The 14,374-nt window shown below is 50.5% G+C and overlaps 1 protein-coding gene across 1 annotated transcript in view; it reads left to right on the top strand.

The window, feature by feature from the left end:
* Positions 1-5,353: 5,353 nt before the first annotated feature.
* LOC139386860 (microtubule cross-linking factor 1-like) overlaps positions 5,354-14,374 on the top strand; it is a 196,843-nt gene continuing 187,822 nt past the window's right edge. Inside the window, 1 exon segment of the mRNA XM_071132718.1 lies at positions 5,354-6,526. Within this exon segment, the coding sequence (XP_070988819.1) occupies positions 5,579-6,526 (948 nt within the window). The 5' untranslated portion in view covers positions 5,354-5,578.

The following is a 14,374-nucleotide window of genomic DNA, read 5'->3' as shown; positions in this document are numbered from 1 at the left end:
GTAGCCTAGTGGTTAGAGTGTAGGGGGGGGCAGGTAGCCTAGTGGTTAGAGTGTAGAGGGGGGCAGGTAGCCTAGTGGTTAGAGTGTAGGGGCGGCAGGTAGCCTAGTGGTTAGAGGGGAGGGGCGGCAGCGTAGCCTAGTGGTTAGAGTGTAGGGGCGGCAGGTAGCCTAGTGGTTAGAGGGGAGGGGCGGCAGCGTAGCCTAGTGGTTAGAGTGTAGGGACGGCAGGTAGCCTAGTGGTTAGAGTGTAGGGACGGCAGGTAGCCTAGTGGTTAGAGTGTAGGGACGGCAGGTAGCCTAGTGGTTAGAGTGTAGGGGCGGCAGGTAGCCTAGTGGTTAGAGTGTAGGGGCGGCAGGTAGCCTAGTGGTTAGAGTGGAGGGGCGGCAGGTAACCTAGTGGTTAGAGTGTAGGGGGGGCAGGTAGCCTAGTGGTTAGAGTGTAGGGACGGCAGGTAGCCTAGTGGTTAGAGTGTAGGGGCGGCAGGTAGACTAGTGGTTAGAGTGTAGGGGCGGCAGGTAGCCTAGTGGTTAGAGTGGAGGGGCGGCAGGTAACCTAGTGGTTAGAGTGTAGGGGGGGCAGGTAGCCTAGTGGTTAGAGTGTAGGGACGGCAGGTAGCCTAGTGGTTAGAGTGTAGGGGGGGCAGGTAGCCTAGTGGTTAGAGTGTAGGGGCGGCAGGTAGCCTAGTGGTTAGAGGGGAGGGGTGGCAGGTAGCCTAGTGGTTAGAGTGTAGGGGCGGCAGGTAGCCTAGTGGTTAGAGTGGAGGGGCGGCAGGTAGCCTAGTGGTTAGAGTGTAGGGGCGGCAGGTAGCCTAGTGGTTAGAGTGGAGGGGCGGCAGGTAGCCTAGTGGTTAGAGTGGAGGGGCGGCAGGTAGCCTAGTGGTTAGAGTGTAGGGGCGGCAGGTAACCTAGTGGTTAGAGTGTAGGGGGGGCAGGTAGCCTAGTGGTTAGAGTGTAGGGACGGCAGGTAGCCTAGTGGTTAGAGTGTAGGGGCAGCAGGTAGCCTAGTGGTTAGAGTGGAGGGGCGGCAGGTAGCCTAGTGGTTAGAGGGGAGGGGCGGCAGGTAGCCTAGTGGTTAGAGGGGAGGGGCGGCAGGTAGCCTAGTGGTTAGAGGGGAGGGGCGGCAGGTAGCCTAGTGGTTAGAGGGGAGGGGAGGGGCGGCAGGTAGCCTAGTGGTTAGAGGGGAGGGGAGGGGCGGCAGGTAGCCTAGTGGTTAGAGTGTAGGGGCGGCAGGTAGCCTAGTGGTTAGAGGGGAGGGGCGGCAGGTAGCCTAGTGGTTAGAGTGTAGGGGCGGCAGGTAGCCTAGTGGTTAGAGGGGAGGGGCGGCAGGTAGCCTAGTGGTTAGAGTGTAGGGGCAGCAGGTAGCCTAGTGGTTAGAGTGGAGGGGCAGGAGGTAGCCTAGTGGTTAGAGGGGAGGGGCGGCAGGTAGCCTAGTGGTTAGAGGGGAGGGGCGGCAGGTAGCCTAGTGGTTAGAGTGGAGGGGCGGCAGGTAACCTAGTGGTTAGAGTGTAGGGTCGGCAGGTAGCCTAGTGGTTAGAGTGTAGGGGTGGCAGGTAGCCTAGTGGTTAGAGTGTAGGGGCGGCAGGTAGCCTAGTGGTTAGAGGGGAGGGGAGGGGCGGCAGGTAGCCTAGTGGTTAGAGGGGAGGGGAGGGGCGGCAGGTAGCCTAGTGGTTAGAGTGTAGGGGCGGCAGGTAGCCTAGTGGTTAGAGGGGAGGGGCGGCAGGTAGCCTAGTGGTTAGAGTGTAGGGGCGGCAGGTAGCCTAGTGGTTAGAGGGGAGGGGCGGCAGGTAGCCTAGTGGTTAGAGTGTAGGGGCAGCAGGTAGCCTAGTGGTTAGAGTGGAGGGGCAGGAGGTAGCCTAGTGGTTAGAGGGGAGGGGCGGCAGGTAGCCTAGTGGTTAGAGGGGAGGGGCGGCAGGTAGCCTAGTGGTTAGAGGGGAGGGGCGGCAGGTAGCCTAGTGGTTAGAGGGGAGGGGAGGGGCGGCAGGTAGCCTAGTGGTTAGAGGGGAGGGGAGGGGCGGCAGGTAGCCTAGTGGTTAGAGTGTAGGGGCGGCAGGTAGCCTAGTGGTTAGAGGGGAGGGGCGGCAGGTAGCCTAGTGGTTAGAGTGTAGGGGCGGCAGGTAGCCTAGTGGTTAGAGGGGAGGGGCGGCAGGTAGCCTAGTGGTTAGAGTGTAGGGGCGGCAGGTAGCCTAGTGGTTAGAGGGGAGGGGCGGCAGGTAGCCTAGTGGTTAGAGTGTAGGGGCGGCAGGTAGCCTAGTGGTTAGAGGGGAGGGGCGGCAGGTAGCCTAGTGGTTAGAGTGTGGGGGCGGCAGGTAGCCTAGTGGTTAGAGTGTAGGGGAGGCAGGTAGCCTAGTGGTTAGAGTGTAGGGACGGCAGGTAGCCTAGTGGTTAGAGTGTAGGGGCGGCAGGTAGCCTAGTGGTTAGAGTGGAGGGGCGGCAGGTAGCCTAGTGGTTAGAGGGGAGGGGCGGCAGGTAGCCTAGTGGTTAGAGTGTAGGGGCGGCAGGTAGCCTAGTGGTTAGAGGGGAGGGGCGGCAGGTAGCCTAGTGGTTAGAGGGGAGGGGAGGGGCGGCAGGTAGCCTAGTGGTTAGAGGGGAGGGGAGGGGCGGCAGGTAGCCTAGTGGTTAGAGTGTAGGGGCGGCAGGTAGCCTAGTGGTTAGAGGGGAGGGGCGGCAGGTAGCCTAGTGGTTAGAGTGTAGGGGCGGCAGGTAGCCTAGTGGTTAGAGGGGAGGGGCGGCAGGTAGCCTAGTGGTTAGAGTGTAGGGGCGGCAGGTAGCCTAGTGGTTAGAGGGGAGGGGCGGCAGGTAGCCTAGTGGTTAGAGTGTAGGGGCGGCAGGTAGCCTAGTGGTTAGAGGGGAGGGGCGGCAGGTAGCCTAGTGGTTAGAGTGTGGGGGCGGCAGGTAGCCTAGTGGTTAGAGTGTAGGGGAGGCAGGTAGCCTAGTGGTTAGAGTGGAGGGGCGGCAGGTAGCCTAGTGGTTAGAGGGGAGGGGCGGCAGGTAGCCTAGTGGTTAGAGTGTAGGGGCGGCAGGTAGCCTAGTGGTTAGAGGGGAGGGGCGGCAGGTAGCCTAGTGGTTAGAGTGTAGGGGCGGCAGGTAGCCTAGTGGTTAGAGGGGAGGGGCGGCAGGTAGCCTAGTGGTTAGAGGGGAGGGGCGGCAGGTAGCCTAGTGGTTAGAGTGTAGGGGAGGCAGGTAGCCTAGTGGTTAGAGTGGAGGGGCGGCAGGTAGCCTGGTGGTTAGAGGGGAGGGGCGGCAGGTAGCCTAGTGGTTAGAGTGTAGGGGCGGCAGGTAGCCTAGTGGTTAGAGGGGAGGGGCGGCAGGTAGCCTAGTGGTTAGAGTGTAGGGGCGGCAGGTAGCCTAGTGGTTAGAGGGGAGGGGCGGCAGGTAGCCTAGTGGTTAGAGGGGAGGGGCGGCAGGTAGCCTAGTGGTTAGAGTGTAGGGGCGGCAGGTAGCCTAGTGGTTAGAGGGGAAGGGCTGCAGGTAGCCTAGTGGTTAGAGTGTAGGGGCGGCAGGTAGCCTAGTGGTTAGAGTGTAGAGGCGGCAGGTAGCCTAGTGGTTAGAGTGTAGGGTCGGCAGGTAGACTAGTGGTTAGAGTGGAGGGGCGGCAGGTAGCCTAGTGGTTAGAGCGTTGGACTAGTAACCGAAAGGTTGCAAGATCGAATCCCTGAGCTGACAAGGTCAAAATCTGTTGTTTTGCCCCTGAACAAGGCAGTTCCTAGGCCGTCATTGAAAATAATAATTTGTTCTTAACTGACTTGCCTAAGTTAAATACAATTATCTTGTACTGTGTGATAATGACTGTTGTTCTATTCTACATTCCAAATGGCACCCTATTCCCTAAGGCTACTATGGACTAGTGCACAATGGACCCCGGTCATAAGTAATGCACTATATAGGGAATAGGGTGCCGATGTGAGACGTACTCTGTGTCGGCTGAGTATATTTATACGCAAACTATTGTATGATGATGGGGCTCTGTTTTTTACTTGTTGAATTACTGCTTGCATTTTAAACTTTGTAAAAATACAGAAACAATATACATAGTTGTGGAGAAAATATACTGAACACAAATATAAACAAAACAGGCAACAATTTCAAAGAATTTACTGAATTTACAGTTCATATAAGGAAACTGTAAACTGTAAATAAAGATAACATTTCGAAATAAAATGTAAAGAATCTGTCAATTTAAATAAATAAATTAGGCCCTAATCTATGGATTTTACATGACTGGGTTCAGTGATGGGTGGGCCTGAGAGGGCATGGACCCACCCACTTGGGAGCAAGGCACTCCCACCCCCAGACGATCCCGCAGGAGAAGAAGCCGGATGTGGAGGTCCTAGGCTGGCGTGGTATGCGGTTGTGAGGCCGGTTGGACGTACTGCCAAATTCTTTAAAAAAAAGTTGGCCTCTTATGGTAGAGAAATTAACATTCAATTCTCTGGCAACAGCTCTGCCAATTGCACACTCCCTCAAAACGTGCCCCCAGCACAAGGTTCACCTGTGTAATGATCGTGCTGTTTAATCAGCTTCTTGATATGCCACACCTGTCAGGTGGCTGGATTATCTTGGTAAAGGAGAAATGCTCACTAACAGGGATGTACATTTTTACACAACATTTCAGAGAAATAAGCTTTTTGTGCTTATGGAACATTTCTGGGCTCTTTTATTTCAGGTCATGAAACATGGAACCAACACTTGTTGCGTTTATATTGTTGTTCAGTGTATGTTGTTACATTACCATCTACTCAGGGGTGTATTGGGGTTTTGTGAGAAACAAAGCGCATGCGCCTACATTAGGAACCACGGTAGGCTTCAACCAGGTTCGAGACCGCATGGTCATGGTTAGAAGGGATACAGCTTTTGTCAAATTCAAATGAACCGCAAAAGTATATATATTTCTTTGCATTTTTAGCTATCCCCCAAAACCATTTTCATACCCTTAACCTAATTATCATAACATGCTACGTTAATTACTCTAACCTGCTATGAAAAGTCAAATCCGACAAAAGATGTATCCCATCTAGTCATTACATACCGCAGCGATTGCAGATTTTCCTTGTCAGATATACGGAACGAGTGGGAAAGGGCAAAAGACCGCGAGCAGCCGACACACGGACACACCGGGGCCCGGAGAGCGAGGGGGAGGACGAGTCGTATCAGGGAATAACAATACGACTGGACGCATTTATATCCAAACCTTACAATTAGCAACACTGCAGATTCCATCTGTCCCTCAGCGGTTTATTTAGGCTACAATAATCTCGTTTATTTCAGCGATTCCTTCAAGGAGACCGAGCGGAGCCACCGGGCTGCCGGTACCGTAGAGGGGAGTACAATGACAACCTGGTGAATGTAGCCGATGATATTTACCTAATCAGACCGAATGGAATAAAACCGCGAATAGCCTAAAGGACCGGGGTGCGCATCCCGGGAGTGATGAGAACAACGGGGAGACAGGGCTGTGTTTCTGCTGCTGTCGGCTGTCAAATGTATTATTTATGTGTGTCGTGGACTGATCATTTGTTGATCCATCAACCCCCTCCCCTCCTCTACATATTCTCCACCGGTATCGTCGGAGTGTTGTAATATGGATCGTTCCAGTGGCTCTGGGACCAGCGAACCCACCAAACCGCCAAACCACCAGTTGGAGAAGAAACGGTTAAACCGAGCACCATCTCCGGCCAGGCCGTTCCTGAAGGATGTCCGCTCCTCGCCCAAACCAGCGGCTATCGTACCAAAATCCCCCAAACTGACCAAGCAGCAGCACTCCTCTTCCCCAGTGGCCTTATCATCCAATCAAAGCCGCATATCCAGGCGCACCCCAACCGGAGCGAAGGATAACAAACCAGCCACGGTGAAAAGTCACAGCACCAAGTCTTCGACAGTCACGAAGAAGACGGTTAAGGTCATTCAACATGCGGCGCTTGAACCTAAACCGACCACTGCAAGCGCCAGCAAACCGACCCCGGACAGCAGCACCAGCAGTCCACACCTCGCCCTCAAAGCCAAGAAGAGTAAAATAGCCACGCTGACCGCGTCTCACCACGGCCCGCTCAGCCTTGGCTCCCCAATCCGCGTCCCAACCGGCGCTACCCCCCTCGGCAGCAGGGTCAGTCAGACCGACAGTAGCTCCGATCTCTCTGACTGTCCCTCCGAACCCCTATCCGACGAACAGCGCCTGGCCGCGGCCGCAAGCAGCGATGGGGAGTCGGGGGGCTCCGGGTTCAGCGACAGGGATCAGGTGGATCATCCTGTGCAGGCGGCAGCATCAGCGTCAGACGCGGCCAGAGCGGCAGGGGCTACTGCCGGTAGTGGTGTTGGTTCGTTGCGCACCGCGGAGGGTAGCCCCGCGGCTGCTGGGAAAGGCGGCATGTCTCAGGCTCCAGGACCAGGTGCTCACGGAGGAGAGGGGAGTAAACAGGAGAAAGCATCGACCACCGCACAATTGATAAAACTGGAATGCAGCAAAGAGATAATCGAGGAGGATTTATTGCGGGAAATAGAAGATCTCCGCTCTGAAAACGAGTACCTCAAGGTAAAAAGAGGCCGCGGGAAATGATTTCTGTTTCTTGTTTGTAATCCATACTGTGGTTTCTGCATCACCCATTGCTGTTCTGTAGGCTGCCCGCATAGTAATAGCCTCATTGATGATAGTGTGATTCACTGTATCACTGTTTGTAAAGCTTCAGTGCCCCCCCCAAACCCCCCACTGTTGGTTTACCCTGACATGTACCTGCTATTTCTCTTCATATAGTTGACTAGTTGGTAATGTTCTCTCTCTCTGCATTGTTGTGTATCATCAAGTTATTTATGTTAGGAACAATTACAATGAACCCCAATGACATCAGGAAAGTATAAGAACACAATCATTTTGTCTGACCGACATCAGTTTCATATTGCATAGCAGTTAAGTAGATTTCAAATTGTAAACAAAATCTGTCCTCCAAATACACTATATGATCAAAAGTATATGGACACCTGCTTGTCGAATATCTCATTCCAAAATTCATGGGTATTAAAATATGGAGTTGGTCCACCCCTTTGCTGCTACAACAGCCTCCACTCTTCTGGGAAGGCTTTCCACTAGATGTTGGAACATTGCTGCTATAACAGCCTCCACTCTTCTGGGAAGGTGTTCCACTAGATGTTGGAACATTGCTGCTATAACATCCTCCACTCTTCTGGGAAGGCTTTCCACTAGATGTTGGAACATTGCTGCTATAACAGCCTCCACTCTTCTGGGAAGGCTTTCCACTAGATGTTGGAACATTGCTGCTATAACAGCCTCCACTCTTCTGGGAAGGCTTTCCACTAGATGCTGGAACATTGCTGCAGGGACTTGCTTCCATTCAGCCACAAGAGCATTAGTGAGGTCGGACACCGATGTTGGGCGATTAGGCCTGGCTCGCAGTCGGCGTTCCAATTCATCCCAAAGGTGTTCTGTGGGGTTGACGTCAGGGCTCTGTGCAGGCCAGTCAAGTTCTTCCACACCGATCTCGACAAACCATTTCTGTATGGACCTCGCTTTGTGCACGGGGGCATTGTCAAGCTAAAACAGGAAAGGGCCTTTCCCCAAACTGTTGCCACAAAGTTGGAAGCACAGAATCGTCTAGAATGTCATTGTATGCTGTAGTGTTAAGATTTCCCTTCACTGGAACTAAGGGGCCCGCACCATGATAAACAGCCCCAGACCATTATTCCTCCTCCACTAAACTTTACAGTCGGCACTGTTCATTGGGGCAGGTAGCGTTCTCCTAGCATCCGTATAACACAAATTAGTCTGTCTAACTGCAGGATGGTGAAGCGCGATTCATCTCTCCAGAGAACGTGTTTCTGCTCCAGAGGCCAATGGCGGCGAGCTTTACACCACTCCAGTCGACGCTTGGCATTGTGCATGGTGATGTGAGGCTTGGAATTGTGCATGGTGATGTGAGGCTTGGCATTGTGCATGGTGATGTGAGGCTTGGCATTGTACATGGTGATGTGAGGCTTGGCATTGTGCATGGTGATGTGAGGATTGGCATTGCGCATGGTGATGTGAGGCTTGGCATTGCGCATGGTGATGTGAGACTTGGCATTGGACATGGTGATGTGAGGCTTGGCATTGTGCATGGTGATGTGAGGCTTGGCATTGTGCATGGTGATGTGAGGCTTGGCATTGTGCATGGTGATGTGAGGCTTGGCATTGTGCATGGTGATGTGAGGCTTGGCATTGTGCATGGTGATGTGAGGCTTGGCATTGTGCATGGTGATCTGAGGCTTGTGTGCAGCTGCCCGGCCATGGAAACCCATTTCATGAAGCTCCTGACTAACAGTTATTGTGCTGACAGAAACTGTTAAGAACTCCGTAGTGAGTGTTGCAACCGAGGACAGACGATTTTTATGCGCTTCAGCACTCAGTGGTCCCGTTCTGTGAAGTTGTGTGGCCTACCACTTCCCGACTGAGCCGTTGTTGCTCCTAGACGTTTTGCACTTCACAATAACAGCACTTACAGTTGACCGGGGGCAGCGCTAGCAGGACAGAAATTTGACAAACTGACTTGTTGGAAACGATGCCACACAGTCACTGAGCTCTTCAGTAAGACCATTACACTGCCAATGTTTGTCTATGGAGATTGCATGATTTTATGCACCTGTCGGCAACGGGTGAGGCTGAAATAGCTAAATCCACTAATTTGAAGGGGTGTCCACATACTTTTGTTCATATAGTGTATGATGACATTCACTAGTACACACGTATACTGTATGCCTACACTAAATCCAATTTCACATTTTCAAACAAACATTTTTGCTTTAGGCTATCTAGGTTATGCTGTATATTCTCTCTCCGCTCCTCTCTTCATAATGGGCCAGTCCCAGAGGACCTGATAACTGTCAAATGTCCAACCTGGACTCAGGGGTAGACGTAACATAGTAAACTTAAGTCCGAAACACTCCGATTAGTATTATACAGTGCCTTCGGAAAGTATTCAGACCCCTTGACTTATTTTTACATTACAGCCTTATTCTAAAATGGATTAAATCTTTTTTCTTTACTCATTAATCTACACACAATACCCCATATTTACAAAGGAAAAACAGGTTTTTAGGAATGTTTGCTAATTTGTATAAAAAATTATATATAAAAAAACATTTACATAAGTATTCGGACCCTTTACTCAGTACTTTGTTGAAGCACTATTTGGCAGCAATTTCAACATCGAGTCTTCTTGGGAATGTAGCTACAAGCTTGGCACACCTGTATTTGGGGAATTTCTCCCATTCTTCTCTGCAGATCCTCTCAAGCTCTGTCAGGTTGGATGGGGAGCGTTGCTGCACAGCTATTTTCAGGTCTCTCCAGAGATGTTCGATCGGGTTCAAGTCCGGGTTCTGGCTGGGCAACTCAAGGACATTCAGAGATCGAAGCCACTCCTACGTTGTCTTGGCTGTGTGCTTAGGGTCGTTGTCCTGTCAGGCTAAAGAGTTCCATCTTGGTTTCATAACTCCAAGCGGGCTGTCATGTGCCTTTTACTGAGGAGTGGCTTCTGTCTGGCCACTCTACCATAAAGGCCTAATTGGTGGAGTGCTGCAGAGATGGTTGTCCTTCTGGAAGGTTCTCTCATCTCCACAGAGGAACTCTGACAGAGCTCTGTCAGAGTGACCATCTGGTTCTTGGACACCTCCCTGACCAAGGCCCTTCTCCCCTGATTGGTCAGTTTGGGAGAGTCTTCGTGGTTCTGCATTTCTTCCATTTAAGAATGATGGAGGCCACTGTGTTCTTGGGGACCTTCAATGCTCCAGAAATGTGTTGTTACCCTTCCCAAGATCTGTGCCTCGACACAATCCTGTCTCAGAGCTCTACGGACAATTCCTTCGGCCTCCTGTCTTGGTTTTTGCTCTGACATGCACTGTCAACTGTGGGACCTTTTTTTTTAAAAGATTTTTTATTTTTAATACATTAGCAAACATTTCTAAAAACCTGTTTCCACTTTGTCATTATGCGGTATTGTGTGTAGATTGCAGTGGATTTTTTTTATTGGTTTAATCAATTTTAGAAGAAGGCTGTAACGTAAGAAAATGTGGAGAATGTCCAGGCGTCTGAATACTTCAAAAAAGGCAGTGTGTGTTACATTTCTATTCATTTTTGGATGTCCATCATCCACTTCGTATGTTAAGAACAATCCCACATTTACTCCTGAGGCGCTGACCTGTTGCATCCTCTACAACCACTGTGATTATTATTATTTGACCCTGCTGGTCATCTATGAATGTTTGACCATCTTGAAGAACGATCTGGCCTTAAATGGCCACGTACTCTTTAATCTCTACCTGGCACAGCCAGAAGAGGACTGGCCACCCCTCAGAGCCTGGTTCCTCTCTACCTGGCACAGCCAGAAGAGGACTGGCCACCCCTCAGAGCCTGGTTCCTCTCTACCTGGCACAGCCAGAAGAGGACTGGCCACCCCTCAGAGCCTGGTTCCTCTCTACCTGGCACAGCCAGAAGAGGACTGGCCACCCCTCAGAGCCTGGTTCCTCTCTACCTGGCACAGCCAGAAGAGGACTGGCCACCCCTCATAGCCTGGTTCCTCTCTAGGTTTCTTCCTAGGTTCTGGCCTTTCTAGGGAGTTTTTCCTAGCCACTGTGCTTCTACATCTGCATTGCTTGCTGTTTGGGGTTTTAGGCTGGGTTTCTATATTAAGTACTTTGTCAAATCTGCTAATGTAAAAAGGGCTTTATAAATACATTTGATTTGATGATCTGTTACGAATTTGCAAAACTTATGTTACGAATTCCAATTTCTTGACTCACGTTAGCTAGGTGGCTAATGTTAGCTAGGTGGCTAACGTTAGCTAGGTGGCTTATGTTATCTAGGTGGCTAACGTTAGCTAGGTGGCTAATGTTAGCTATCATACTCATTTGAGTGTCCCGGATTTTTTGTGTACTATGTTACATCGTCAGGTGTTCAAATAGTCAGACAGCTGGGGCCACAGTCACACACTTCCTCTCTCCTCTCCTCTCCTCCCTCTCTCCATCTCTCCTCTCCTCCATCTTTCCACTCTCCCCACTTCTCTGTCTGTCTCTCTGTCTCTTTCTCTCCATCTCCTCTCTTTCGCTCTCACACTCTCATTATGTCTGTCTCTCTCAATTGCAATTTCAATTTAAGGGTCTCTCACTCTCCCCTCTCTCCCACTACATAACACAACCACAACTCCGACAGCTCTCTCTTCTATTCCTGCAACATAATACTATCATTAAATCACAAAATCATTATAAGTTTATTGATTATTTCAGGGAACAGAAAAGGAAGTTATATTAAAGTGCTGTTGGATCATGTCGGGTTTAGGATCATGTCGGGTTTAGGATCACGTCGGGTTTAGGATCACGTCGGGTTTAGGATCACGTCGGGTTTAGGATCACGTCGGGTTTAGGATCACGTCGGGTTTAGGATCACGTCGGGTTTAGGATCACTTCGGGTTTAGGATCACGTCGGGTTTAGGCTCACGTCGGGTTTAGGATCACGTCGGGTTTAGGATCACGTCGGGTTTAGGATCACGTCGGGTTTAGGATCACGTCGGGTTTAGGATCACGTCGGGTTTAGGATCACGTCGGTCGATAACGGTTTAGGATCACGTCGGTTAATGATGGTTTATGATCATGTTATCAGTATTGTGATATAACACATTGACAACTTTTACAATAATCACCCTTTCCACTTCAAGTCGGTGCGTTGACAAGCAGATTCCAGAGCAGTCGCTATCCACCATGCAAAGCAAACATTAAACAAGATGATCTCAGGAAATGAAGACTTTACTTGAGAGTGACAGCTAATAACAGTCCTGTTGATGACTCACTGATGTGGTAAACTCCTACCCAGAATGGTCTGCTCAGCCTCAGAAGAAAATACCCTGTGTCAGGTAACATAGTATCGAACCTGTCCATTGATTTAACTGACTCTCTGAATTTCCATTAGTCAGCTCCTCCATACCATTACAGGTGGGTAGCTCCTCCATACCATTACAGGTGGGTAGCTCCTCCATACCATTACAGGTGGGTAGCTCCTCCATACCATTACAGGTGGGTAGCTCCTCCATACCATTACAGGTGGATAGCTCCTCCATACCATTACAGGTGGGTAGCTCCTCCATACCATTACAGGTGGGTAGCTCCTCCATACCATTACAGGTAGTCAGCTCCTCCATACCATTACAGGTAGTCAGCTCCTCCATACCATTACAGGTAGTCAGCTCCTCCAGACCATTACAGGTAGTCAGCTCCTCCATACCATTACAGGTGGGTAGCTCCTCCATACCATTACAGGTAGTCAGCTCCTCCATACCATTACAGGTAGTCAGCTCCTCCATACCATTACAGGTAGTCAGCTCCTCCATACCATTACAGGTAGTCAGCTCCTCCATACCAATACAGGTGGGTAGCTCCTCCATACCATTACAGGTGGGTAGCTCCTCCATACCATTACAGGTGGGTAGCTCCTCCATACCATTACAGGTGGGTAGCTCCTCCATACCATTACAGGTGGATAGCTCCTCCATACCATTACAGGTGGGTAGCTCCTCCATACCATTACAGGTGGGTAGCTCCTCCATACCATTACAGGTAGTCAGCTCCTCCATACCATTACAGGTAGTCAGCTCCTCCATACCATTACAGGTAGTCAGCTCCTCTATACCATTACAGGTAGTCAGCTCCTCCATACCATTACAGGTAGTCAGCTCCTCCATACCATTACAGGTAGTCAGCTCCTCCAGACCATTACAGGTAGTCAGCTCCTCCATACCATTACAGGTGGGTAGCTCCTCCATACCATTACAGGTAGTCAGCTCCTCCATACCATTACAGGTAGTCAGCTCCTCCATACCATTACAGGTAGTCAGCTCCTCCATACCATTACAGGTAGTCAGCTCCTCCATACCAATACAGGTGGGTAGCTCCTCCATACCATTACAGGTGGGTAGCTCCTCCATACCATTACAGGTGGGCAGCTCCTCCATACCATTACAGGTGGGTAGCTCCTCCATACCATTACAGGTAGTCAGCTCCTCCATACCAATACAGGTGGGTAGCTCCTCCATACCATTACAGGTGGGTAGCTCCTCCATACCATTACAGGTGGGCAGCTCCTCCATACCATTACAGGTGGGTAGCTCCTCCATACCATTACAGGTAGTCAGCTCCTCCATACCATCACAGGTAGTCAGCTCCTCCATACCATTACAGGTGGGTAGCTCCTCCATACCATTACAGGTGGGTAGCTCCTCCATACCATTACAGGTAGTCAGCTCCTCCATACCATTACAGGTAGTCAGCTCCTCCATACCATTACAGGTAGTCAGCTCCTCCATACCATTACAGGTGGGTAGCTCCTCCATACCATCACAGGTAGTCAGCTCCTCCATACCATTACAGGTGGGTAGCTCCTCCATACCATTACAGGTGGGTAGCTCCTCCATACCATTACAGGTGGGTAGCTCCTCCATACCATTACAGGTGGGTAGCTCCTCCATACCATTACAGGTGGGTAGCTCCTCCATACCATTACAGGTGGGTAGCTCCTCCATACCATCACAGGTAGTCAGCTCCTCCATACCATTACAGGTGGGTAGCTCCTCCATACCATCACAGGTAGTCAGCTCCCCCATACCATTACAGGTGGGCAGCTCCCCCATACCATTACAAGTAGTCAGCTCCTCCATACCATTATAGGTGGGCACTACTCTACTCTTCTCTACCTGTATAGGCTACTCTACTCTACCTGTATAGGCTACTCTACCTGTATAGGCTACTCTACTCTATCTGTATAGGCTACTCTACTCTACCTGTATAGGCTACACTACTATACCTGTATAGGCTAGTCTACTATACCTGTATAGGCTACTCTACTCTACCTGTATAGGCTACTCTACTCTACCTGTATAGGCTACTCTACCTGTATAGGCTACTCTACCTGTATAGGCTACTCTACCTGTATAGGCTACTCTACCTGTATAGGCTACTCTACTCTACCTGTATAGGCTACTCTACCTGTATAGGCTCCTCTACTCTACCTGTATAGGCTACTCTACTCTACCTGTATAGGCTACTCTACTCTACCTGTATAGGCTACTCTACTATACCTGTATAGGCTAGTCTACTATACCTGTATAGGCTACTCTACTATACCTGTATAGGCCACTCTACTCTACCTGTATAGGCTACTCTACTCTACCTGTATAGGCTACTCTACTCTACCTGTATAGGCTACTCTACCTGTATAGGCTACTCTACTCTACCTGTATAGGCTACTCTACCTGTATAGGCTACTCTACCTGTATAGGCTACTCTACCTGTATAGGCTACTCTACTCTACCTGTATAGGCTACTCTACTCTACCTTTATAGGCTACTCT

This window comes from Oncorhynchus clarkii, chromosome 28 (assembly GCF_045791955.1).
Source record: "Oncorhynchus clarkii lewisi isolate Uvic-CL-2024 chromosome 28, UVic_Ocla_1.0, whole genome shotgun sequence".
Classification (NCBI taxonomy): Eukaryota; Metazoa; Chordata; class Actinopteri; order Salmoniformes; family Salmonidae; genus Oncorhynchus; species Oncorhynchus clarkii.
This window is presented reverse-complemented; position numbering and strand designations above follow the sequence as displayed.